At 38.0% G+C, this 27,962-nt stretch overlaps 1 protein-coding gene across 2 annotated transcripts; it reads left to right on the forward strand.

The window, feature by feature from the left end:
* The first annotated feature begins 14,836 nt into the window (after positions 1–14,836).
* Positions 14,837–27,792, forward strand: LOC106063635 (integumentary mucin C.1-like). 2 transcript variants are annotated; one of them, XM_056016145.1, is made up of 6 exons: positions 14,837–14,856; positions 18,549–18,627; positions 20,502–20,606; positions 23,545–23,601; positions 25,542–25,640; positions 26,992–27,792. In XM_056016145.1, exons 1-6 carry the CDS (start codon positions 14,852–14,854, stop codon positions 27,649–27,651), a joined length of 1,005 nt encoding a protein of 334 aa, XP_055872120.1. In that variant the 5' UTR covers positions 14,837–14,851; the 3' UTR covers positions 27,652–27,792. The 2 variants fall into 2 exon arrangements, with proteins under 2 accessions (XP_055872120.1, XP_055872121.1); XM_056016146.1 differs by lacking the exon at positions 14,837–14,856 and adding an exon at positions 15,046–15,219.
* Positions 27,793–27,962: the final 170 nt, after the last annotated feature.

Here is a 27,962-nt window from a genome sequence, read left to right on the forward strand (position 1 = left end):
CTCGAAATATTTAAGCATTATTTATTTTGTGTCTTTGTTTTTTGTCTTTCACCTGTTACATAACAAGGAACACAAGTGGCTACTATATGTTTCAAGAGGTGAAATCTGAGATACATGAACACCTTGGTGCTTGTACAAGTCTCTATTAGTAGCCACTTGTGTTTAAAATATGTACTGGCTATACAGATAATTAGCAATTATTTTCTTTATTATAAAAGAGTTGAAAAATTATAGTAGGTGTTAAACATTTAATTCGTGAAAGAATCAACTACACAGACATACACACACATGCCCAACTTACATCTAGATGTACAGGGGCGGACTGGGTATCAAAATCGGCCCGGGCATTTCTATAAAATTCGGCCCACAAATTCTCTATCATGTGATGGCATCTATGTCTAGGTGTATCGGTCCTTAAAAATCATTGTTAAGTTTGATAATGTATCGATATGCATGCATACAGTGAACTCTATATATCTTAATAAGCAATATTGCGTCTTTTTAAATCAACAATTATGTAGGCCCTAAAAAGATGAAGCCTACTAGTAGCACTGTCTACATTCTACATTTTATTAATGTCTGTGAAAGACTTTTTGCTTAAACACGACGCTCAGAGGGCCTTTTATAAAAATAATAAGAAGAATATTATAAAACCTTTCACTACTTGATATGTGCCGTAGTGACTTCGATCAGGCTATTTCGGTGGCCCTACCGGCCCATTTGGGTACCGGCCCACCGGGCATTTGCCCAAATGCCCATATAGCCAATCCGCCCCTGTAGATGTACATGCATAGCTCCATACATTCAAACACAGTCAAACAAACATTCAAGTTCGGGTTTCAAAAGTTCTAAAACTAGGAAGACAAAATATAGACTAATACTAATAGTTCACCCTAGAGCTTAGATGGCTAGGGATACATAGGTATACCCTGCATATAGTACTAATTGACACTACAATTTTACTGTACGATGATTGCATTACTCTCTACATCTGTTCTACAGATTGTACCAAGCCCTCTTAAAAAAAATTATTGCTAATAGATCTTATATCTACGGCAAAACAGTGAAATTCGAGACATCGGATTTAGATGTTATTGCAAACTTGTAAAAATAGGGAGACGCGATGGCCGAGTGGTAAAGCGCTTGGCTTCCAAACTGGGTTTGAATCCTGGTGAAGAATGGGATTTTTATTTTGGCGATCTTTGGGCGCCTCTGAGTTCACCCAGCTCTAATGGGTACCTGGCATTAGTTAGAGAAATGTAAAGGCAGTTGGTCGTTTTGCTGGTCACATGGCACCCTTGTTAACCGTAGGCCACAGAAACATATGACATTTACATCATCTGCACTATAGATGGCAAGGTCTGGCAGGGGATCTCTACTTTGTATACTTTTTAAAAATATCTTCTTTCTTAACATATGTTTATCTTTATTAATGTCTTACTTGGAATTATCTTGATCTAAGGGGATAAACCTAAAAGCTAAATCAAGGTTCAATGATCATTTCAAGCTAATTACTTTTTCGTGATCGAAACATCTTTGGATTTAGAGTTCGCCATTTAAATTGGGAAATTACTTAAAATTACCACTTTTATGATCGCTTCCCTTTGACCATTTGACGATTAGAGTTATCTGGTGGAACAATTCAACTTATTCAATGATACAGCGTTTCTAAAAAATGTGAAATGAGGCTGTTTTCTTTTTATTTGACCTGTGCTATTTAAAAAACAGTAAGCTTAATAGTGCTGTCTAGACGCCACGATAATTTGTTGAAGTTCAAACAGAATACGGGAAACGTGAGGTATTTCGTTTAAATTCATGGGAGAAAGTTTGAGAAACAACTGTAACCTGTTCAAAATACTGACCCCAGTGATTTCAGTTTAAAGATCTAAAATCAATACTCTGGTTACACTGTATATACGTAAAATATAAACAAAACTTAAACGATCATTTAATAAACTTAAAACAGCTTTAAATTTAACATGAAAAACTTCAAAAAATACATTTATTAAAATTACAATACATCCTTTATACAACTTATAATATAATAAATAAAAAAAAAATAGGTTCAAACCGGATTTACAACTAGATTCTAGATTTGGAAGGAGACTAGATCTTAAGAGTTCTAAATCAGAAGGCATAATGTAGTGCTAAATCTAGATGTCCATATAATGATAACATCAATAAATATTCACTAAAGTACGAATTCCCGGAGCTGAATTGGTACAACACATCAAAATGCGAGCACGCATGTGAAGGTGTCAAAATCACTGGATGTAGGCCCTAATCTATATTAGATTTTAGTAAAAAATATGATTAACACCGAGATATTCTTTAATAAAATTGAAGCAACTTTAAATTTACTCTGTAATCGTATAATTTCGGAATACTATGGCTGACTAAAGCATGTTTTTTTTCTCAAGGTCTAGTTAAGCCAAACTTACATTTATTATTTTTTTTGCTTTGAAAAATTATAACGGTCAAACTAGAGTTTTCCCGTGTGACCAACGAGCTAGTAATTCTTTTCTCAGCGATATACATCAACTACTAAATTTTGAGGAAAATCATTAGAGGCGTTTTTGAGATATGCTGTCATTATTCCTGGATCCAGGTTCAATGAAGGAGTGACTTGAATAGATAAAACAAACAACCTAGTTATCGCTATTTAATGGATGACTACGGCATGTTTTTTGTTATTGACTTTGTAGACTAATCGCAAATTCTATTTTAGCCCCTCCCCCCCCCCCCCAGAAAGGGGAAAAGACGCTATTAGTTTTGTGTGGAATGTCTGTCCGTCTGTACGTCCGTCCCGTTTAGATCTCGTAAACTAGAAAAGATAGTGAAAATCCGACATCATAATATTTTAGTACATTCAAAGTTCTGATGCAGCGGCTACTTTTTTCTTTTCCGAAAGCGAAAAATCTAAATTTTTAAATCATTTATGACAGCAGTTGTTTTCATAAAAATACACCACTTTTACAACTATTCCCTATTAATAGCAACAAACACGGGAGGCTCCTTTGTAGGAGACATCACTATGTACCAAATTTTTAACACATCTATGCTAATGGTTTGAGAGGTTTTGTAAAAATTTTTTTTTTTTTACATTTGTATTGCAAAGTTAAGTAAGTTCTGTTATACTAACTACTTAATTTCCACCCCAAAAATGTTAACTTTTTTATTAAGAGAAAAAATGTATTTAGTATGCATATAAGTTGGACATAGTGTAAAACAACAATTAATACGTAGTTTTTCATATTATCGCGTAAGTTGCAGTGTGAAACATATCTCCACTGGCCTAAAAGAATTTTGTATGGAAATGTTTTTTTTCTTGAGGAATAAGAGATTGAGCCTTTATAAAACAATTAGAGCAATTATATATTCATTATAAGACATTAGTTAGGCCAGGTTCACATTTAACTTCACATTCACTTTAACCTAGCCTTTGGTCTGTGGACCGCTGGGGCACCACACAAGATGGGTCAACCTTCTTTCTCCATTCTTCTCTGTCATTTGTCTTTGATAGAATTTCATTCTGATGTTCTTTCTGAAAATATTGTAACCTGCCTTTTTAACTGCCTGAGTGGACCACTGAGGGGGCCGATTTTGAGTTTGTGTCTCCACACAAACTGTCTTTGTAACCTTGTTAAACTCTTGAATCAATAATGTCTTACATTCGGAAATTCCCGTACGTTTTAGTTCTTTCAAGAACACGATAGTCTTTTCAAAACCAATAATGGCTCTAGTTTGAAGTCTAATTCTTAATTAGGCCAAAATTACAATTTATTTATTTTTTACTTTGAAAATTATAACAGTCAAACTAAACTTTTCCATATGTGGCCAACGAGCTAGTAATTCTTTTCTCAGTGATATACATCAACTGTTAAATTTATAGGAAAATCGTTAGAGCTGTATTCGAGAATCGCTTTCACCTAGGTTCCATGACGGAATGACTTGAACAGAGGTATTGTAAAAAAAAGAAAGACAGCTCATTAGATACTATATTTATTGCCTGTATATACTCTTTCATTGGACTTCATTCTCCTTAGATATAACATCACTGTTTGTAATAAATGTAATTTTCAAGCAGGCTAATTAATTTAAAAAAAAATTACATGCGCCTGAACTTTTTTTTAAAATAAACAAACCTACACAGTAATGTGTTAGAAAACTAGGTTTCTAATACTATCAATATCATAGGCGTAGAAAGCTGGGAAACTAGGTCATATAAGTTTACACCCACCGTATCATTTCTAATTAACTCCCATTTCCAGTAATTTGCTTTTATTCAGCGCAACTTTTAAGGTTATATCATGCTCAGTGCGCTGTGGTCTAATCTCATTTGTGGACTAATGGGAGGGGACAGAGGCGTAGTGAGGGGGGGGGGGCAAACGGGCACGATAGCCCGGGCGCCACCCTTGGGGGGGGGGGGCACCACACGCCGCAGTCTATATTTTAATGTGATGCCCATGGAAAATTTGGAGGGGGGGGGGAGGGCCAATAAAGTACCTTGCCCCCGGCGCACGTTTTGCTCATTAAACCTGTGGGAGGGGGAAGTGGGCATCTGGGTGAAGGTTTCTGTGCTGCTTTAAAGACCACAACTCTGCTCAAGTCAGGATTCGAACTCGAGCTCCCCCCCCCCCTCCGTAAGAGGTTGCCGAACGGTTTAAACCCATCAGCCACACACCCTCACTCTTCAGACGACATTTAAATTTTGAAGAAGTGTGCCTGGCTATGAAATATGTAGATATATTTATACAGTACAATACTCATCTCTTTCTTTCAAACAGACCTAACAGCAAACATTTCGTTACCCGACGCAGACACCAAAGTTGTCTTCGCCCCTGCCTTGCGGAGAGACTTGAACAAATTTAATTAATTAACTTTGTTGTTTACATATATTCGCCACAAGGGGGCGCAATAAACATCCAGATGTGTCACGTTTCTCTTAGGGGACGATGTCGCCTCATTAGAATTTTATTACGCTCTAAACAACGCTGACATATTCTACTGTACTTACGACACAGCGTAAAAGTAGGGAACACAATTTCTTCATGAGGCAGCCACGTCCTGGTCTAGGCCTACTTGTCTACTCCTCATAAATAGAGAAAAAGGGAAGGCGGTCAAGGATCAGCTCCTTTCGAAAAAAAAACCCAAGTATGATGGAAGCTGGGGGGGGGGTGGAGGGGGAGCGAAAGAGATTCGTTGATTGCATAAAACAGGATTAAACCTTTTAAAACCTATAGATAGTATTAGAGAACAATTATAATGGTACTCAGCAAAGTTATGATGAAAGTAGGACTCCCACTCTCGAATGTATCACTAATACATCTATGGAAAAAACAAAAAAATGCGCTGCTGTCTCCAATGTTTAAGGTGTATACACCTCCTACATGTCGCTTCATAAACATATGCCTTCACCCTGTTGAACAAAAAAAATGAGTAACATACAATGTAGTAAAACAATTAATAACTTGTTTGTTTTTTTAATACGGTCTAAATTAGATGTGAAGCGTGTAAAATATAAAAGTTTATTTTTGTTTTTTTGTTGTTTTTTTTAAAAGACTTTTCTTCCTTTGTGAGAATGATGACCTATCGTAAGAGTGATTACTTCGCTAGAAATGACTCATGAATAATAATAAAAGGAATAATTTTTTTACCCCCCCCCCCCAAATATATGGTTACGTTCATATATAAATCTACTCGAATATAGAAAAGTCTATTTGGGGATTTAGATTCGGACTTGGAAACATCATTGGACAGTGGTCTAGACTAGAATACTTAATCTAGTTATGGATAGTGGTATACTATAGTGTATTTACTGTATTACTAAAATGTATCAGGGTATGCCTATTTAGTTCTGGCAGTCCGGATAATGACTTCTAGTATGTCGGAGCGCTAAATAGTCATGCACATGTATTCATCTTGTCAACTGTTTCCTGAATACATACGGGAATTCCCACTGAAGTGTGTTCAACATAAACAAGGCGTAAACTAAATTTAATCTTAAGACGATTATTTTTTGAAAAATTATAACGGTAAAACCAGAGTTTTCCCAGTGTGGCCTATTGGCTAGTAACGTTTCTCCAAAAGATATACAAAAACTGTCAAATTTCTAGGAAAATGAAAATAGAATGCTTTCGAGATCCACGTCCAGGTTTTAGGTTCCAACTATGAAGAGTTTGCAGGCTAATGAGAGGAAAGTAAAAAAAAAAAAAAAGAAAAGGGCACATTACGTGAATAAACACCTGTTATAGATCTCAAATTTTGTACTTAAAAACAATGGGGCACACGTGACGCCACGGGGCATAGGGCCACATCACAGAGTAGTTAAGTTCCTATAAAATAAACAAGATGTTACCAAATACTATTTTCTTATTAGCCACTATAGCTTAGTAATTGCAGAACACTACGGCATCGGCTTGCAAGCCCCAATAACTTTGAGCTCTATTTCAGATCAATAAACATGCAGACTACATTAGCAAATATATATATACACTCTACTAAGTAGTAATAACAAAATAACTGACTGAAGTCACATTTTGTTTTTTTTTGTTACATTTTTTTAAAACTATATCCTAATCTGGCCCACAGTTTGTAAACTAATGGCCGTCTCCCTTGAGGCTCTGTAGGAAGTTGTCCTCCAATATTATAAATTGTCAGATTGACCTCTACCGGCACTAAAGCCACATTGGCTTTCATATAGCACCTAGTCCACCAGATGTAGACGGCGAAAAGAAAATCTAAATCGACAACCGGTGGGCAATGATTATGCATGCACTGGATGTGGCAAAATATGTAGGTCCGCTGCCGGGGCTGCGTAGCCACGGGAAATACTGCATTCCACATTTATCTTTGGACTCGAAGACAAGCCTTATTATTATTAGTGTATTATAGATTATAGAGTTCCTTAATTAAAAAGAAGATAATGATGGCCTACGCGTATCATTGAGTTAATCTAGCGTGAATGCATGCTAATCAGAGACTTAACTTCTCCATGTCAGTGGATTTCCTGGGAAGAAGGAGCACTCGTAAGAATGTGTTTAGGAAACCACCTGAAAATACAGTGATATAACAAAGCAGAAAACACCAAACACAGACAGAGAGGCCGATCTTAGAAAGGGGAGGTGGGATGGTTATACATTCAGAGAAGATGCCAACAACAGAGCTAGAACGGCGCCCAAATTTGGAACCTCCAAGGCACCAGTTGCTGAAGAAGATCAAAACGAAAAGATTGTGATGCAGTTGAAGCTGAGAGGCAAAAAAAAAAAAAGCTGGAAAGAAATTAAAAGACTAGCTAGAGACCGTGTTGTATTTTCACAAAGCTTATATCAACTCATTCTGTCTGTCTAGTCAAAAGTTTGTACACGTTATTTCTCCCACACCCAATCTCGGATCAAGATGAAATTTTGTACAATTATTTCTTTTACCTGACGACACAAGAATCAATTTTAAAAAATGAACCAATTAGTTAATTAACAAATGATAAATAATTATTTTGTTTCGTATCTCGAACAAGGGAAAAATAGATAACTATACAATCAAAACCTTTATAGGTCGCCGCTTTAAAGTAAATTTGAAACAAACTATAGAAAATAAGCGCATAAAAGATTAAGTCAGGCGCCATTTTGTCCTCACTGGCAAAGAGGATGTAGCTGGTAGCAGATGTCTTCTGAAAGAGAGCTCTCAAGAAAACTTCAATGTATTTATATATATGTATGTATGTGTGTGTGTGTGTTTGTGTGTTTGTGTGTGTGTGTGTGTGTCTACTCAAAAAATTTAACCAATCAAAACCAAATCTGTTGATGATCAGATCATTGCATAAAAAAAAAACGAGACAGGAAGTAGGGTTCTGCTAATATGTAAATTTTTTTTGGTCTTACATTTAGTGTGTACTAATTTACTTAAAACTCATACTTATCTTTTAGTGTATAAGCGAAGTATAATTGTGTTATTAACATATAAAGTGATGAGAATGCTCTAAAATAGAAACATGTCAGTAACAAAGTAGTCGTGTGCGCGCCTAAAATAACAAGTCATGACACAGCTTAATGAATGATAGTCTTCTTACAAACACGCGTTGAAAAAAAAAAAAAAAGAAAACTGTTTACCGGTTCAGCGTTAAATTTACTTTTATTAGTCGCTATGTTTCTGCTATAAACCTTCCTCATAAGTATTATGTATAGATATGTATACGTCTTTTGTGAAACTACCGTATTTGTCGTAATCAAGGCACCGTTGAAAAAAAAAATTAGATAATTTCAAATAAAATTAATTGGAAAAAGCCCTTTTAAAGGGAATGTCTTATGTCCGAGTGGCCAGTTGGGCACAATAAGATTTTTGTTTACCACTTCTGCCGTCTTCAAAATAGATCCCATGCTGTAATTTACATTAGCGTTTCTCAAACGCCCCCGGAGGGATGGGGGCGACGTCCTACCTACGGGGCTACGTCCCAACAACGTCTGAGGGGGGAGGGTTGTCAATTGACCTTTCTAAGGACTAAGACTGTTTAGTCTTATTGTAGTTGTAAATCAATATATTCCATGTCCCCCTGATGCGTCTTCAATATCGACTCAAAATAATTTGAAGAAGACATTTTAAACGCGATTATTCTTGCAGAACGTGGTGCAGTGGTTGAGTAATTAAGCGCTTGGCTTCTGAACATGTGGTCATGGGTTTGAATCTTGGTGAAGACTGGGAATTTGAATTTTTTTTTAGGGCGCTCCTGATTTCCCCCAACTCTAGTGGGTACCTGACTTTAGTTGGGGAAAGTAATTGTGGTGAATCGTTGTGCAGGCCACATGACACCCTGGTGGTTGACCGTTGGCCAAAGAGAAAGATGACCTTAACTGTAAATCGCAAGGTCTAAAAGGGAAACTTTACTTTTTTTTTCTTTACTACAAATACTTATTGTTGTGACAGGTGGGGAGATGTGACGTGTGTTTGGCGCGTTTAATGTCTAGGGGATGATTATTTTTAAAGCTATCACACCCCCACTTATCAGCATATGAATCGGGAGCAGACACGCAACGAGACAAAGCAATGAAAGATAGATACAAAAGTTAAAATAAAGGATATTTATTTACATAAATATACATATAATAATAAAAAGGGGGAGGGTTTGCATCTATCTCTAGTATATTCTATGTTTAATCATCACTCTTGCACATAATAAGAGAGTATGTCACTTTGTCCTCTGACTTAGCTGGTTGTCCTGTTGATGTCGCAGCTGGCTGTGTCCTGGCTTGAGGTTCTGCAGCTGGAGGTGGCCTCTAGCGGATAGAGGGACGCCGGCGATATAGTTCTTGTGGAGTCTCAGTCCCAAGTTCTAGTATCTGTAGTGGGCACAGTATGGCGGGTGGCCGGATACCGTGGGCACAAGGTTACTGTGGGCAGAGCTGATCTGCCGTGGGCAGTGTAGGTAACAGGATATGTCCAGTGAGTTGCAGAGGGTTGGCGTAGCTATGACGTCTCGCACAGATCTGACTCTATAGGGACGTCGCGCCTAATAGCTTGACAGGTGGGCTGTCGAATAGGCGGGCAATGCCGATAGCGCCAAGTAGTAGAGTTGAGTAGATCTCCGTAGGCGGTAGATGATGCTCAATAGGAAAGTGCAGTGCTGAATAGCACTAAGCACATAGATAGGCCAGTAGGCAAATAGGCGATAGGTGATTCTTGATAGCAAATACAGTGCTGAATAGCACTAAGCACCTAAATAGGCAGGTAACTCTTGATAGCAAATAGGTGATTAATCCAATAGATAAAAGGCAGACACCTGAGGGAGGCTGCGGATAAATAAAGACAAGTTAGGACATGTCTCTCATACATCTTATCGATGCCCTCGACTGAGGTGCATTCGTCAGATTGGTAAAATTGCTTTAGAGCATAAAGGGGAGATGATGACAAATGGGATTTGGAAAATAGATGGCAGATAGTAGCAATATAAAAATGTACATAAAAGGGAACGTAATAATATAAAAATGTACATAGAAGGGGAAATAATAATCTCAAATAAACAACACAGGTGGATAGAGAAAGACAAGGGGGGGGGGGTTGAATGGGCGGTGGTCAGCGACCCCGATGGTTTGTTTACATATGACCGTGGGTCGAGAACAATGGAGCGTGCTTGAATGGCCCTTCAAGCGGCGCAACTCTCATTAGAGTAAAATGAGTAAAGAGGAGATAATTCATACAGGGGAGATAACTCATATCTCCTTTCTAAGCGCAGCATTAGTGCGATAGTAAAATCATCAAGGCGATCAACCGAGATAAAGGAAATAAAATAAGGTGTACAAATATATACATGGTTGCATCAATGATCAATTGAGCAGCGTAGCATTAATAGATTAATGCAATACTAAAATATATACATAGCACAGGTTTATGTTTTCTACTTACGCCAGTGAGAAATACACAATGCACTAAGTAAATATAAATGAACTAAGCAAAATACACATGATAAAATCCAATGGAAATATACACAGATTAAGATGGAACTTGTGATTAAGTTGGGCTTACCACCAGGTATTCCTCTAGGAGGGAGAATAAATGATATAGTCCAGACTCGATCGACAGCGATAGAGGAGTGAAAGGGTCTGGCTAGATTTGAATCTACTTATATATGCCTGGGAAATGTGGGCGGACACAGGAAGCGTCCTAGGCTAAGAATTAGCTTACACGTGGGTGAAGTCCGACAAGCGTCACACCTTGGAGTACCACGCGGTGTATTGACCCGTGTAATCTCTCAGATCAAAGAGAGACGTGGGGGGAAGAGTGACCTGCATTCCACCCAAGGGGGGGGTCAATCGCGGCGGACATCCGCGGATAAGACTAAAGAGAACGTGTCTATCTTTGCCCCGGTCAAGGGCAGATAAATGAAAGGACTGGCCTAATTTTCTCCAAGGTGGTGTCAACCGCGACCGTCCTTCAGACATCCGGCGGGCAAGATAAAAGAGATTGTGTGTTTACCTTTCCCCGATCAAGGGCAGATGAATGAAAGGACGCACTTTAGCTATCTCCAATGTGGTCAACTAAGTCTAGCCTGGAGCGGAAAAGGTGGTGAGGGTGGAGAATTCAGGGGTAGGATGGGGAAATAATTAAAATAAAATAAATAAATAATGAAAAATAATAATTAATGCTGTGATAAATTTGAGTGACTCTGACAGCGAGTTTTTGACTTGTCACAATTGTGACCCTTTTAAGCACGAGAAACTCATGTACTTTTTAGTAGAGATGGGAAACGAACCGAACCCGAACCGAACGAACCGAACTCGAACCTCACTTATGACCGAACCGAACCGAACCCGAACTTTGAAACTGCTTGGTACGAACCGAACCGAACGAACCCTCCTTATCTTAACCAAACTAATTTTGCAATTTGTACATCCTTTTTTTTTTGGTTTAAAAAAAATAAAAAAAATTACTTAAATATTTTATTTAAATTCTAATGATTCCATTATACTTTGAAAACTTGGGGGGGGGGGTATGAAAACTTTAAAAAGAAAAAAAAAGCGGCGCGCTGGGGTTCCCATGGGTGTTTCCGTATGTGCCGACTCCCCCCTGGCCTTGAATTTTCTCGGGCTGTTTGCAATATTGGTTTTGAGTTGAATAGGCGCCCTCTAATTAGATCTAGATCTAGACACTAGTTCCTAGTAAGTAGAAAGTCAACATTAAAATATTGTCACTTTTATTTGAGATGGCTGTTAGTTGAGAGTAGAATATTTTTTGCTGATTATAGAGTGTAGATTTAAATCTACAATAAGTTCATTTGTGTTCTAGTTTAAAATAAATTTTATTTATCTTCTATTAAGTGAATTATTTTTACTAAATTGTGACGTATTCCATATTGGAATATTATCAGTGTCGTAGCAAGGGTGAGGGAGGAGGGGGAGAAATGGAAAATCTCCCCGGGCCCCCACTTGAGGGGAGCCCCAAATGAGTGTTTTTTTTACAATATTCAATATTACGCAAAATGCAGGGGCCCCCAAAGAGGTCCAGCCCCTCCCGGGCCCCCAAAGGATGAAAAATTCCTAGCAACGCCCCTGAATATTTTTACTATTATTTTGTTTTGCATTATTGATCATCAGTATTTTTAATGTAGCGTTTCTCAAACTTTGGGTCCTCCCCCGTGGGTGGGGATGGCGAGTACTTTGAATTGGGGGATGGGGAGACGCAACTTCCTGACAAAAAGGGGTGTCATAGAGTGTGTGTGTGTGTGTGTGGTGTCTGGTGGCAATAAGAAGATGTTAAGCGATTGATTTGTGTTTATGCATTGAGTATGATGAAATTAGCGTAATGCAAATGTGAAACGGCAGACAATCTTGAGACCTAGATTTCGTTTAAATATCAGTATATTTCATTAATATTACATCTCTATCAAAAGTTAAATATGTGCATATTGTAATAACAGTTAGGCTATATTGAGTTGTTCACATAAGAACTTTATTTTAAAGTTTATTAAGTTTATATGTTATTATAAGGCTTGTCTTCGAGTCCGAAGATTAGTGAGGAATGTTTTTCCCATGGCTGCGCAGTCCCAGATGTGACCTACATATTTTGCCACATCCAGGGCAAGCATAACCACTGTCTGCAGGTGGTCCATTGAGTTTTTGTTTTTGCGTCTGCGTTTGTCCTCGGCAGCGGATTTTCTTTTGGTCTCAAATGTGTATCCCGTGGCCTTCGGGAGTGAACTCCAACTGACTCGTTTTGAGGCCGCATGTAACCAAGTGCTCTCTTCTATGTCAGCTAAGTAAAATTTAATCCTAAGCTGGTCTTTGAAGCGTTTCCGTGGGGCTCCTATGTTATGGCGGCCACCTTTTAGCTCACAAAAAAAAAAAAAAGACTGTCTTTGGCATACGTTCGTCTCCCATACGGGATACGTGCCCTACCCAGCGTAACTGACGGATTATAAGAAGTCCCTCTATACTATCCTTACCGGTAAAAATATAAAACGCCTTTATTGGTTCAATTGTACTAGCTGTTTGTAAGCGACAAACCAACGACCAACTAACAAGGAGAGGGGGCGTCGAAAAAAAGTTTTATTTTCAGTTTAACTTATCTGAATATTAGTATAATTACATGTTTAAAAATTAAAATATATTAAGTAGGAGATTTCATTTTATCTTCTAATAAGACCTTGTCAAATGTAGACTGCTTTTTGCGAGGCGCGTATGCACAATATGGGTCAAAACGTTTTGGAGAAAATATTTTAAAACATCTCCGCTATTGAGATTCTTCTGCATTTTTTGTCTCAGAATAGTCGAATTTCTTCCGTATATTGCAATTTATTATAGTGACGACTTATGTGTGAAAAAAAAATCCTCGTTAGAGACGTCTTTACACGAAAAATATTAGTTTTTTTATTATGATGAATAGTGCGTTCTGAAAGAAAGCACATCGATATTAACCTTTTAAAAAATATCTCTTCTTACTAAGAGAAAAAGGTTAGAATACGCTTAGCGCCGAGTCATGCCCAGAATTAAACCATTTGCCAACTTGAGCAAAAACCTGCCGCATCTTCAATTCTATCTCCATTAAGAAATTTTTACAACGCTTAAAATGTATGTAGGCAACATTATTTTGGAAAATGTATTGCCCATAGGCCTATTATATGTTGCAAAGTATTTGTTTTATGTAAAAATTAAACTTAAAGTGTTTTATCTGATTAATTGTATTAAACCTTATAACTTAATTTTGCTATTACATAATTTCATAACATCGAACCGAGCCGAACCCGAACTTTAGACCTGACCGAACCGAACCGAACCCGAACTATACTCGTCATCGAACCGAACCGAACTCGAACTTAAATCTGACCGAACCGAACCGAACCCGAACTTTAAAAGTTCGGTTCGATTCCCATCTCTACTTTATAGTATAGAAGTAATGCTCGCTACGCCTCATGGCGGTTTAATGTGAACAATTGGTGCTAAATTCCTATATTCATTTAACATTAAACATTTACAGCACTAGACACAATACACTCTTTTAAAACGGCGGAGTAATACAAGTTGTGGTAGTAGGGACGCAGCTTCGGAGCTATTGTCTCAGGTGAGGGTACGAAACCTGAACTACTGGCCCGCATTGCACAGTCCACAGCAGCCCTTTCAAAACTTTAAGTAATATGGAAAGACTTAGCTCTCGGCACCAAAATCAGACTGATACGCTCCCTGGTCATGGCCACATTTTTATATGCTTGTGAGTCTTGGACGCTGACTGCAGAGTTAGAGAGGAGGATCCTAGCAATGAAATTGAGATGCTTCTGAAGGATCCTAGGAATCATATTTAAAGCCCGCATCACAAACCAAGAGATTAGAGACAAGGTTACTGCAGCGATTGGACCCCATGATGACCTGCTATCGTAAAAAAACGCAAGCTGAAAATCTATGGTCATATTACAAGGACCTTCCTTCAGGGAACAGTACCAGGAAAAAGAACAAGAGGCAGACAGAGAAAGCGATGGGAGGACAACATGAAAGAATTCACGGTCCTGCCACTGAAAGAGGTTCTAAGGCAAAAGACAGAAAGAAATGAAGAAAGACGGTGGACGAATCTTGCATGGATCCCCCAACGGTCCATCAGACTAAGGTGTAGGTAGAGGTAGAAGATAAAAAGTAGGGACGTGATATACAAATTCAGCCTCGTCCTAAAACTCATCGGAATGAACTTGAAAAAAACAACACCTTCATTTGTGTCAGAAGAGAATCAAGAGCCCCCCCCCCCCCCACACACACACCTCTCCCCCCCCCCTAACCCTACGTTTCACCTAACAAGCCAAACATACTTAAATACAATTCACAAAACTGACGTAACTCTTTCTCTCCTAAATGACGATACCAGCGTTGATTCCACCAGAATGTGGTAAACAATTACGGAGAGAAAGAGTTAATTGTTACTATTTCTATTCGTCTATGAACACAAAGTGATATGATACATTACCAAGGACCACTGTCAAGTGTTGACATTCTTCGGTCATAACGAAGCGCGCCGTCTGGCGATAAACACATTATGAAAATTGTCATTTTAAGGGCCTCAGTTTTTTTTTTTCACTGCGGCAAAAAAAAAAAAAACGGTTTAAGGACTAGAGACTAAAAGATTCTCGGTTTTAAATGTAGCCCGTTATGCAAATGGATACGAAGCGGATAAGTTGAAAGGGAACTTAAGGGCTGCGCGCCATTTAATTTAAGTACTTCTAAATTGTTGTATACACTTTTAAAACTTCAGGTGACAGCTGTTTTATTACCTATTTCATACGGATATACATGTTAATCTAAAACAATTAATGCAACGCAGACAAAGACATGCATTTGTTTTTAAAGTTCTGTACAATTACCGAGAATGTCTGTTTTTAGAATTAATGATAATTGAATATTAACTAATAATCTAGTCCAACTTCTATCTCTTTTTGAGGTGGCAGAGTGGCGAAGTGCCGGGCAGGGGTCTCAGGTTCAAATCCTGGTGAAGACTGGGATGCTTAGTCAACCCGACTCTAATGGGTATCTGATGTTGGTTGGGGAAAAGTAAAGGCGGTTTGTCGTTGTGTTGGTCACAGATCACCTTCCAACCATCTACCTCCATTGTGCGTAACGTCTGAGAGAGGATATTTCTTTTCCTTAAGTGCACAAAAAGTAATAGATATATTTGGTCAGTTTAGATTGTTTTTTTTAAATATTATTACAGTACAGTTTCATAACCCCCTTACCTTTTGCAATAGCTGCCTTTTAAGAACATGTTACTAAGTGTTCATTCATATTGATAATATATAGCTTCAAAAAAAAATGCTATATCTACATGTTACAATGTACCGAATGTACTTATATAACAATAATTTTTTTAATCATGTAGGAAATTTGTTTTAGAACTGTTTTACACCGGGTAACACAGGGCAAAATAATACGACATCAAGTCATGTACATACAAACAAAAGTCTCACGAAAACCTTACACGTGGAGTTTGGATCAGAAAGTTGCCTTGTATTTGTACCTAGCTTGTCTCAACTCACTCTGTTTGTATGTCTGGTAGTAAACACTTTTTGAACACATTATTTCTCCCACAGCCATTCTCGGATCGCGCTGAAGCTGTGCATAATTATTTATTGTACCCAACAAAAAGCGAATCAATCAAAGAATTAACCATTTAGTTTATTTGATACCAATTAGGGAAATGTATTTAACTATACTAAGAGAAATGGCTAAATATGTGGGATTTCGCCACATTAGATAATTGTACCAATTATTTTTCACGCACCCATTCTCGGATCAAGTTGAAACTTTCCACAATTGTTTATTGTAACTAACAAAACATTAAATGAATACATAAATCTTGCTTGCCATGTGATGATTTATTAATTGCTAAGGGAACAGGAGATTTTTTGTTGAGCTTCGTGATTGGTGACTTGTTTCTTCTCTGTGAGGTGACAATTGGAGTTCGTGCCCCGAATGATGGTCTCTATGTGTCTATCTTTTTTTTTTTTTTTAGCTTTGGTTCAAATATTGTTTTCGAACATGTGTCCAAGTGGAACCTACATATTATTATAGCTTTTATATAGCGCTACTTTCATGCTTATAGCATGCTCAGAGCGCTTTTGGTCCAATCTCATTTGTGGACCAGTGGGGGGGGGGGGGAAAGGGGGTATCGAGGAGTTGGTTTTCCGTGCTGCCTTTAGGCACTCAGTAAACACAACTCTGCCCGAGTCGGGTGTCGAACCGTCTAGGTAGCCAAGCCAAGCCAAGTTCAAGCACACTTGGCCTCTCGACCACGCTTCCCACCATAAGACATACTATCTACATTTAAAGTTTCTAAAGTAATAATCTATGTGTCTGGAGTAAAAGAATGAAAATATAAACATTTACGATATGGAAATAATGAGCTGATTCAAACACGAACATATTTGTTTCCCCTTATTCGTAACATTGCCGGGGTCAGATGACTAGTTTTGTATGATATGAACTTTGTTTTCAATTCATGCTGTTCTGCATAGAGTTTCTCTCTAAAACAGTATCTTCTCCTAGCTTTCTAAGAAAGTATACAGGCCCTATGGACGTGCTCAGATTGATCTACCACAAGGGTAAGTAACTCTGGTTCCGAAAGAACATTTTCCTGCTGATGGGTTGTTTGCGTCAACCCTGATGATGTGTAACAAACGGGTTGTCTTTGACAACCATAAACATCTTCCAGCTGATGTTTAACAAACGGGTTGTTTGCGTCAACCCTTAACATCTTATTGCTGATATTTCACAAACTCGTTACATAAATATTTGTGTTTGTGTGTTTGTATCATAATGCTAATTCACACAAGTGTATTTTAAAGTTATTTAGGTCTTTGTTGTTTCCTGTATTTCCTCTGCACTATTATCTTACAAAGCTTTTATCAACTTACTCTTTCTGGTCAAATGTATGATACAACCTATTTCTCCCACATCCAATCTTGGAATTGAAATTTTGTAAAATTACTTCTTTACCTGATTTAAGAGAATCAATAATAAAAAAAATTAATTAATCAACTATTGGTAATTAATTATTTTGTTTGGTATCTCGAACAAGGGAATGAAATTGTACTTCACTGATAAGGTGGTAAACGTTGAATGAGTTCCCTTTATACTTTGAAGAGAGAAAACTTTGAACCTAGCAATAGATAACTGTAAAACCTTCTATTTTCATTAGCACTTCCCTCGCAGTTTGGTTAGTGCGTTAGCCCTCGAATTCAAATTCAGATCGTTTAACTGTTTCTTTTCATCAAAGCATTAAAAAAAAAGCGATCACCTAGTTGTTTTCCTCCTACACCTTTCCAACTGGTCCAGGCAAGTGATAGCATCATAGCGCCAGAAACGGTCAAATTACTTGTAATCGCATATATTTGTTTTTTTGTTAGTTTAGATCTAATGTAAATTTTATTACATGACTGATCTAAATTAATTGATAAAACTACTCTCAAAATAAGCTTTGTTTTTTAAAAAAGTATTTGTATGTTTTTCTTGTTTAAATCTGACAATAAAAAGTTTCATATGAATGCTTGAACATTCTGATGTGATTAGGTCGATAGGATATCAAAATACATCTTTATACCCATGTATTTGTTTCGTGGTGGGAAGCGTGGTCGAGAGGCTAAGCGCGGTTGAACTTGGCTTGTCTTAGCTACCTAGAAGGGGGCTCGAGGTTCGACATCCGACTCGGGCAGAGTTGTGTTTACTGAGCGCCCCCCACTGGTCCAAAAAATGAGATTGGACCAAAGCGCTCTGAGCATGCTATAAGCATGAAAGTAGCGCTATAGTAAGCTATAATATATAATAATAAATAACAATAATTTGAAAATTTGAAAACGACCACGCTGACATTACATTTCACGTATCCCCCCACCCTCCCATTTTGTTTTGTATTATTGCGATATAGGTCTTTCCTTGCATTTAAAAAAAAAATTGTAATAGTTACATGTACACTTTTTTTGTGAGAAAACAAAAAAGGATGAAAAGGGGGGAGGGGCATTAACTGACTAAAAAATCCTTGGTTGATTTAATGTTTCGTTTCGTTAACATTTGAAATCCTTTTTTTACAAGGTGTTTAATTCAAGTCATGTGGTCTCAGCTGATCTTTATTCTCTGTATACTGGGAGTATGCACAGTCAACACTCAAAGAGTAAGACAAATTTTTTTTTCGAGAGTTAAGGTTATAATCTAGGGGTGTAAGATAAGAATTCTTTCTTTCTCTCTCACTGTCTCACTGAATATATATATATATGTTTTTTTGTCTGTATGCCTGCCTATCTATCTATCTATCTATCTATCTATCTATCTATCTATCTATCTATCTATCTATCTATCTATCTATCTATCTATCTATCTATCTATCTATCTATCTATCTATCTATCTATCTATCTATCTATCTATCTATCTATCTATCTATCTATCTATCTATCTATCTATCTATCTATCTATCTATCTATCTATCTATCTATCTATCTATCTATCTATCTATCTATTTATCTATTCTATTCTATTCTATTCTATTTCTGATTTATTCATATTTCACACACACAAGTAAAGTAAAACAACAACATAAACAGTATCAATTAATTAATGCTATGACAAGAAGGAAAAAAAACAACAACTTTTCTCACCAAGAGTTTTTTCTGACCTTTGATTCCGTTCTGTTTGGAATCAACGTGCACACACACATGCACCTTAATAATCCAAACGTTATGTATCCTCCCTTGAGCGTTACGCCTCTGGGCTACACAAATGTGTAGAGTACATTAAGCGGACTATTAATAATAAGGGATGAAAAAAACAAAAGCTTCTAAACCTTACTGTACTACCAAATACTATAGTAGTATAATGGTACCTGTCTTGTCACCCCAGTGTATTACCAAATAGTACCTGTCTTGTCCCTCTACCCCCAGTGTATTACCAAATACTATAATGGTACCTGTCTTGTCACCCCAGTGTATTACCAAATAGTACCTGTCTTGTCCCTCTACCCCCAGTGTATTACCAAATACTATAATGGTACCTGTCTTGTCACCCCAGTGTATTACCAAATAGTACCTGTCTTGTCCCTCTACCCCCAGTGTATTACCAAATACTATAATGGTACCTGTCTTGTCACCCCAGTGTACTACCAAATAGTACCTGTCTTGTCCCTCTACCCCCAGTGTATTACCAAATACTATAATGGTACCTGTCTTGTCACCCCAGTGTACTACCAAATAGTACCTGTCTTGTCCCTCTACCCCCAGTGTATTACCAAATACTATAATGGTACCTGTCTTGTCACCCCAGTGTACTACCAAATAGTACCTGTCTTGTCCCTCTACCCCCAGTGTATTACCAAATACTATAATGGTACCTGTCTTGTCACCCCAGTGTACTACCAAATAGTACCTGTCTTGTCCCTCTACCCCCAGTGTATTACCAAATACTATAATGGTACCTGTCTTGTCACCCCAGTGTACTACCAAATAGTACCTGTCTTGTCCCTCTACCCCCAGTGTATTACCAAATACTATAATGGTACCTGTCTTGTCACCCCAGTGTACTACCAAATAGTACCTGTCTTGTCCCTCTACCCCCAGTGTATTACCAAATACTATAATGGTACCTGTCTTGTCACCCCAGTGTACTACCAAATAGTACCTGTCTTGTCCCTCTACCCCCAGTGTATTACCAAATACTATAATGGTACCTGTCTTGTCACCCCAGTGTACTACCAAATAGTACCTGTCTTGTCCCTCTACCCCCAGTGTATTACCAAATACTATAATGGTACCTGTCTTGTCCCCACAGAGTACTACCAAATACTATAGTAGTATAATGGTACCTGTCTTGTTACCCCAGTGTACTACCAAATACTATAGTAGTATAATGGTACCTGTCTTGTTACCCCAGTGTACTACCAAATAGTACCTGTCTTGTCCCTCTACCCCCTGTGTATTACCAAATACTATAATGGTACCTAATTTGTTCCTCAGTGTATTACCAAATACTATAATGGTACCTAATTTGTTCCTCAGTGTGCTTCCAAATATCAGCAATGCAGTCGTTCCTTTTCTTGTTGCTCTGTCCGGTCTGAACCTCTGATATGCAAACAGGCGAGCAATGCCAAGTCTTATTGTTATGTAAGTTTCACTTTCTTTTTTTTTAAAAACTAAAATAGTATTAAATTGATTACAAAGCTCATATCAACTCACTCTGTCTGCCTGTCTGGTTTCAATTTTGAACACGTTATATCTCCCACTTCCAATTCTCGGATCAAGTTGAAACTTTACACTATTACTCTAGGTTACAGAACATGAAAAAAAAAATCAACAAAAAAAATCAACAAAAAAAAAATACAGTTAGTTCATTAATTAGTGGTGATTAATTAATTTAGTTTGATATCAAAAAAGGGGAAATTAATCTTACAGTTTTGATAGATGTAGCTGTAAAGATAAAGTTTTTTTTTTTAAAATAAGCTTTGTTTGTTAAAAAAAATTAAGACGCATAGTTAGTGTTTCTTAGGTCAAGACATCCATACTAAAAAAAAATATAGCCACTAATGTATTGCTACGATCTTCTCTATCAGGCCTTCTGCAAACACTGCCCAACAACACAACACATCTAAAACATCAACTTGACAACAAGAGCTTCAACAAAAAATGTGGTGGTTTATTTACAATTACATCAACAACAGCCAATAAACACAATTGGCTACATTAACTTCAAATGCTTTGCTACACAACAGAACTGCCTAACTAATCACTACAAGTCTCTCTAGCTCGTACAGCTACATTTTCGAGGACTCACTTCGTAGCACACAGTCCTTACTGCTTGCTGTCCCGGACTCTACTGTCTTTTCTAACACACTGTCTCTCGTCTGTAAAGGCTTTTTGGTCACATGACCATAACATTGGTCATATTGCGTGCATTAGCAGTAATGTCCCTTGATCAACAGCCCTTGACCTGTGATTGGCCTGAATCATGTGTGTCAGTAGGCCGCACACACATTAACCCTTTCAGTCCGCCACTAGGGTTATAACAGTATACTTTTTTTCCTAACCGGCCATCTCCCCTGAAATCATATCTAGCTTGAGCCGAATATAACCGTATAGTTAAAATTGGCCTGATATTCGGCCGGAGTTCAGCTCCAGTGCAATCCTAATTAAAAGCAAGTGATATCTACAGGGCTGTCATTCAAAGACCTGGCCTGGTGTTATTTAAACAGTATATAGTATGGCTCTTCAGTGGCGGAACGACCATGGATCATCTAATTGAAATGAGATGAATGCCTGGGGGAAAAAAAGCCCGATTAGCATATTCATTGTCTTTCGGACGTAAAAAACTTGAAAACTCAAGCTCTTAGCAATTATTCATATACATGGGACGACTTCACTGTTATTGTTGTTTGTACAACGCAAGGCCTCAGAGTAATATGAAAGGGTTAAATAAAAAGTTGATGTGTTCAGTGATGACATGTTGGTGACACGCCCAGAACTATTTATGTCATGAACCCAACGGTCATTGGGCAGACGATGTAGAAGTACGCGCACCTGTTTGTCTGCTCTTCAGGTTTTTAAAAAAACGAGGACTCCAAGTAGATGGAACAATACAACGTACAGCCTTTAGTTTATTCCACTCTTGGAAGTACTACGATTTTTAAAATACAAATCTCGACCACCATAAAAGATTCGAACTTAAAAAATCCTTGACTAGAGAACAAACGTTTTAACCCCGGACTACAGTTTCTTATTCTAGTTTCTTCTTCTTCAACGTTCTCATTGTTATGTTGGAGTGTTCATATTAAGACTAGATATGACTAGACCAATACATGAGATGAACTGCGCAGTGGTTTCCAAATCAGGGAGCTCTCCATATAGTTTTCTTTCTATTGGGGTGATATGGGGCCAATGTCTTATACGGGCCTCTTGGTAGAGAGAGCAGTTTTGGAGGACGTGGTCGGCACTCTCTGGTGATACTCCACATGGGCAGATTTCACTGGTTCCAATTTTAAGCTTCCTGTACATGTGTTGTTGCATTCTGTTGTGTCCGGTCCTGAGTCGAAAGATTAGACGTTGGTCTTGTCGGGATAGCTTATAGTAAGCGTCATCTTTCTTGTGATTTGGTTGGGAGATCGTCCATTTCTCATTTATTTTATCTACAATTAATTTCTTCAATTCTTCTGGATAGAGTGCAGAGTTTATTTGTGAGTTAGTTATCCCACTCTTGGCGAGTGTGTCAGCCTTCTCATTTCCTGCTAGTTGTATGTGATGTAACGGATGCATGTGTTGTCAGATGTAGCTGAAGTATTTCTAAAATGAGTATGAAGACTAATCGCGTGCGTACCTTGTATGATGTATTTTAAATCTGCGAGTTCTTCATGCACACGTTACAAATATAGATACGGTACTAAACAGGAACACAGACTTAATGACCAAGTTGACTCAAGGTGAACTTCAAACAAACGTTTATTACAGAATGGGCCACAGTCTAGTCTGTCACTATAGAACGATGTTATCCCCTTGAGAATCTAGCGGTAACTAATTAATTAAAAGTCTATCCTAATCTCTAACCCAAAGTCTATGTCGTCACTAATAAATGTCCGTTCACTGTCGGTCTAACAAAGTGCGAAACCCAACTAACTCAACTAGCTATCGAACAATGTGCTGGTATCCATTGAATAACAGTTTTTTTGCTGTTGTTGTTGAGCTTTGTAAGTGCTGTTCTGAGGTTGCTCTAGTTTGATTGTAAATGTAAAAAGCACACAATAAATAAATAAATACATTTTCAAAACAACGTCAAACAACAACAACAAAGTCGTACCAGAAATCAATTTCGTATTAAGAAACATAATCAAATCGAGAATTTGTATTGAATCGAAAAATCAATACAGTATCGTGAAATAATATTGTATTAAGAATTAATATCATATCTAAAATCAATAAGGTCTCTAAGATCAATATGGTATCGTAAATGTATATCCTATCCAAAACCATTAATGTATAGTAAAATTATATCGTATTGAGAATCAGTATCAATATGCTTGTTGTTTCAACTTTTCCACTTTTATCTCCCCTGCAGCCTTTCCTGCAATATTTGATCTGGTGGCTCAAAGTCCTTGAAGCCTCAAGAAAAACGGTGAGTGCATTGATCATTCCATTGAATTGTGAGCAGTAGAATACGTTCAGGTCAAAGGATATGTCGATATAATTTAGGAGTTCAAAAAGTCTAACTAACTGCGCTAGATTCAGAAAACAATGCAGACCAGAGCTACGACTGTTTACCCACGTGAAATGCCGACTTCCTCCTTAATCTTCCAACTCGAAGGCAAGCCTTAGTCTTATAAAGTATTAGAATGTGTCGTAAACATGAAATATGCTCATGTAATAGAATACCTCTAAGTATGTCAATGTTCTTATCTATCCTGCCCAGAGCAGAGTCCGCTGACGAGGAATTGTTGTGGCCATACGCTCCACTGGGAGTCAAAAGGACTAAATCAATGAAGTCAAGACGTAGAGTTTGTAAACAGTAGAAGAATCAGCAAAAGTAGAAGTAGTAGAATGTATATTAAAGTAATCCAATACATAATCATAATTTTAATTACATCGTCGTAGCTAAACTTGCAGATTGTGTTAAAAACTACCACATGTGCTAAGACTATTGCAGGTGCTAAAGATTACGATATGTGCTACAAACTATGGCATGTGCTACAGACTTCGGCATGTGCGACAGACTACGACATGTGCAACATACTGCGGCATGTGTTACAGACTACGGCATGTGCTAAAGACTACGGCATGTGCTACAGACTAAGGCGTGTGCTACAGACTAAGGCGTGTGCTACAGACTTAGACATGTGCTTCAGACTTAGGCATGTGCTACAGACTTAGGCATGTGCTACAGACTTAGACATGTGCTTCAGACTTAGGCATGTGCTACAGACTTAGACATGTGCTTCAGACTTAGGCATGTGCTACAGACTTAGACATGTGCTTCAGACTTAGGCATGTGCTACAGACTTAGACATGTGCTTCAGACTTAGGCATGTGCTACAGACTTAGACATGTGCTTCAGACTTAGGCATGTGCTACAGACTTAGACATGTGCTTCAGACTTAGGCATGTGCTACAGACTACGGCATGTGCTACAGATATGGCATGTGCTAAAGACTACGGCATGTGCTACAGATATGGCATGTGCTAAAGACTACGGCATGTGCTACAGATATGGCATGTGCTAAAGACTACGGCATGTTCCACAGACTAAGGCATGCTTCAAACTATGTCATGTGCCGCAAAATATGGTCTTTGGTTTAGTATGTTAAGCATTGAAGTTATCATCTAAAGCAGTGGCCCTTCAACCTACTGCCCGCTGGCCATATCCTGCCAATCAACATTTCTGCCCAGTCTGCATAATAAAACCCAGAGTCTCTCAAAAACGCGACCGAACAATTCTTTTATGTTATGCGGTCCGTTACATTTCTAGGAATACGCATACGGTCCTCCAGTTTGTAAAAGGTTTGGAACCACTGATATTATGAAACTATTCCATTGCAAGATAAAAGTACAAGCAGAGCTAAACTAAATCTAAATAAATTAGGTCACAGGTTCTTAAACTCTGGAGCGTATTTGTAAAATGACATCGTTGTTAAAAATTAAAATACCTTAATTAATAGACGTCATTTCATATTTTGATAATGATCTTTTAAATTGTGTACCGTGTTAATATAAATGAAAAATAAAACTTCAATATTTTGTACAGTGGTTTTCCAGCTGCTATGTGTGTGTGTGGAGGGGGGGGGGGAAAGGTGAACGAAATTTTTTTCTTCTAGCGCTTGTCACCAGTAAAAGTTTTAAAAACATTAAATTTGGACTTATCTTCTATTTCTAAAAATAGAAATTCTTAATCCTCTTAGTCTACACAGAAAAAAGATTGCCCCCATCTTGAATTATTAATAGAAAACTTAACTTTATGTTTAAAGGTAGTCACTATTCTTACTAAATACTTATATTCCAGTTTTTAAAACTCATTTATTGATTTCTGACATTTTTAAAACTATGTTGTTTTTGTTCTCGCAGTGCGCTGGAATCTACCAAAGTTGTGACTTCAGAAAATGCTGCTCTAGCGGATTATTTCCGAAGACGTGTCTGAAGACCCCGGGAGGAAACTTTTGTTTTGTAAGTTAATTTATATAGCTACTTACGACAGCTAATGCGGGACACTTAAATCATGTCTTTATCTGGTTTCATATCCAGATCAATTTGATTGAGTCACTCAATGTTTACTATATGTCTTGCTTCTCCGGTGTAAGAAAAAAAAAACAACAATTTAAGTTGATGTTTGCAGACTCAGTCATCCATCCATCTCAGCGGCACTACAACCTTGACCAGCTTTAACACACCTTTCTCTTCAAATCTACACTGTGCTTTCGTCTCCATGTCCTCCACGGTTAGTGCGCGGCCTCCATCTGGTTACATCTTGTATGGCACCTTAAACTGTTCTGAACATTTTCATTTTCCCCACATATTTAGCAGATTCTCTGTTGTTTTGGCCAGCGTCCTGGTTTCACTTACATACATGGCTACTGGTCTTATGATGGTTTTAGTTTTCTTTGTTTACCCGTGCATGCACCAGTTTTATCGATTAAGAGACTAGCCGTATCTTCGATAACGCTTCTGAGCACCCTGCAGTGGTTGAGGATCTGTTCTACATCAATGGAAAGCGTGGTCGAGAGGCTTAGTACGCTTGAACTTAGCTTGTCTTGACTACCTATGAAGGGGGCTTGAGGTTCGACACCCGACTCGAGCAGAGTTGTGTTTACTGAGCGCCTAAAGGGAGCACGGAAAAACCTTCTCCTAGAAACCCCCCCCCCCCACTGGTCCAAAAATGAGATTGGATCATAGCTGATTGAGCATGGGAGAAAGCATGAAAGTAGCGCTATTTAAAAGCTATAGTTTATTTTATTTATTTATTTACTATCTCGTCTTCTGTGTAACAGTGTCGACATCTGAGATCGAGGTTCTCTCGAATCCTAGAGAAAGAGGTTCCTACCGGACAGTGTCCCATGCCAAAATGTGTTAAAATTGCCTGATCCTTTCTGTCTAGCTGCCCTGCCACTCGTTCTTCCTGTTTGGGCGTTTTAGAAACTTTCAGACTTTTGTCCCGTGATACAAAGAAGTAAATGCAGGATCTAAAATATGACATTGGATTTTCTATATCTTTCTACTTTTTGTGATCTAAACAGGACGGACGGACGGACAGACATACCACACAAAATTAATAGCGGCTTTTCCCCTTTCATTTCCAGGGGCCACTAAAAATTATTAGTTTTCTTCGGGTTTGGAACTCGAGTTTCTTCAGTTTGATAGCCAGGCGGTTTTGGACACTGAGTTACACATCCTAGAAATAATGTCATAATTTCATAAAACAATGAATGTGAATGGTAGAGTTTTCCCCAAGTTAGTGAAAACTATTTGCAACAAGTTTTAATTTCAAAATATTTACTTTTTAAAAATAATTGTTTTTTAGGATCAATCACTTGCTGAAAAACTACCAACAACGACAACGCCTGCAACAACTTCCACGACCACTACAACTACTACACCCATAACTACAAGTACCACCGTCATGACGTCAACATCACAGGTCACGCCACTTCAAACTACCACGTTAACGACTCCTACAAAAACGCCAACTACTCTTGCCGCATCGTCGACATCGACCACAACCCCAGGAACAACAGTAAAAGATTCGACCACTACTGTAAGAACTAATCCAACGGAAACAACCACAGGCACAGCTACAACAGCAGGAAGTACTACATCAACCACAGGCACAGCTACAACAGCAGGAAGCACTACAGCAACCACAGGAACGTCTACAACAGCAGGAAGCACTACAGTAACCTCAGGCACAGCTACAACAGCAGAAAGCACTGCAACAACTGCAGGCACAGCTACAACAGCAGGAAGCGCTACAACAAACGCAGGCACAGCTACAACGGCAGAAAGTGCTACAACAACCGCAGGCACAGCTACGACAGCTGCTGGCACAGCTACAACAGCAGAAAGTGCTACAACAACCACAGGAACAGCTACAACAACCGCAGGCACAGCTCCAACAGCAGAAAGTGCTACAACAACCACAGACACAGCTACAACAACAGTAAATGCTACAACAACTAAGTAAATTATTATACATCGGATGCAAGACTTATAAATGTACAATGTATATCTACATAACCAGAGATTTTAATTTATATATAGCCTGCTCGAGGTTTTATTAAGTATCACACTGTATGTATAAATTATTAAAATATGGTTTAGTCTAGACGTTTATTTTACTTATTTATTTTAATTAATGTGAATTTGTGTATAATACACAAGAAGACGGAAAAACCATGTTATTAACTCTTTCTCTCCGTAATTATTTACTACATTCTGGTGGAATCAACGCTGGTATCGTCAGTTAGGAGAGAAAGAGTTAAACTGATCAAGGTT

The sequence above is a fragment of the Biomphalaria glabrata genome, chromosome 17, assembly GCF_947242115.1.
Source record: "Biomphalaria glabrata chromosome 17, xgBioGlab47.1, whole genome shotgun sequence".
Classification (NCBI taxonomy): Eukaryota; Metazoa; Mollusca; class Gastropoda; family Planorbidae; genus Biomphalaria; species Biomphalaria glabrata.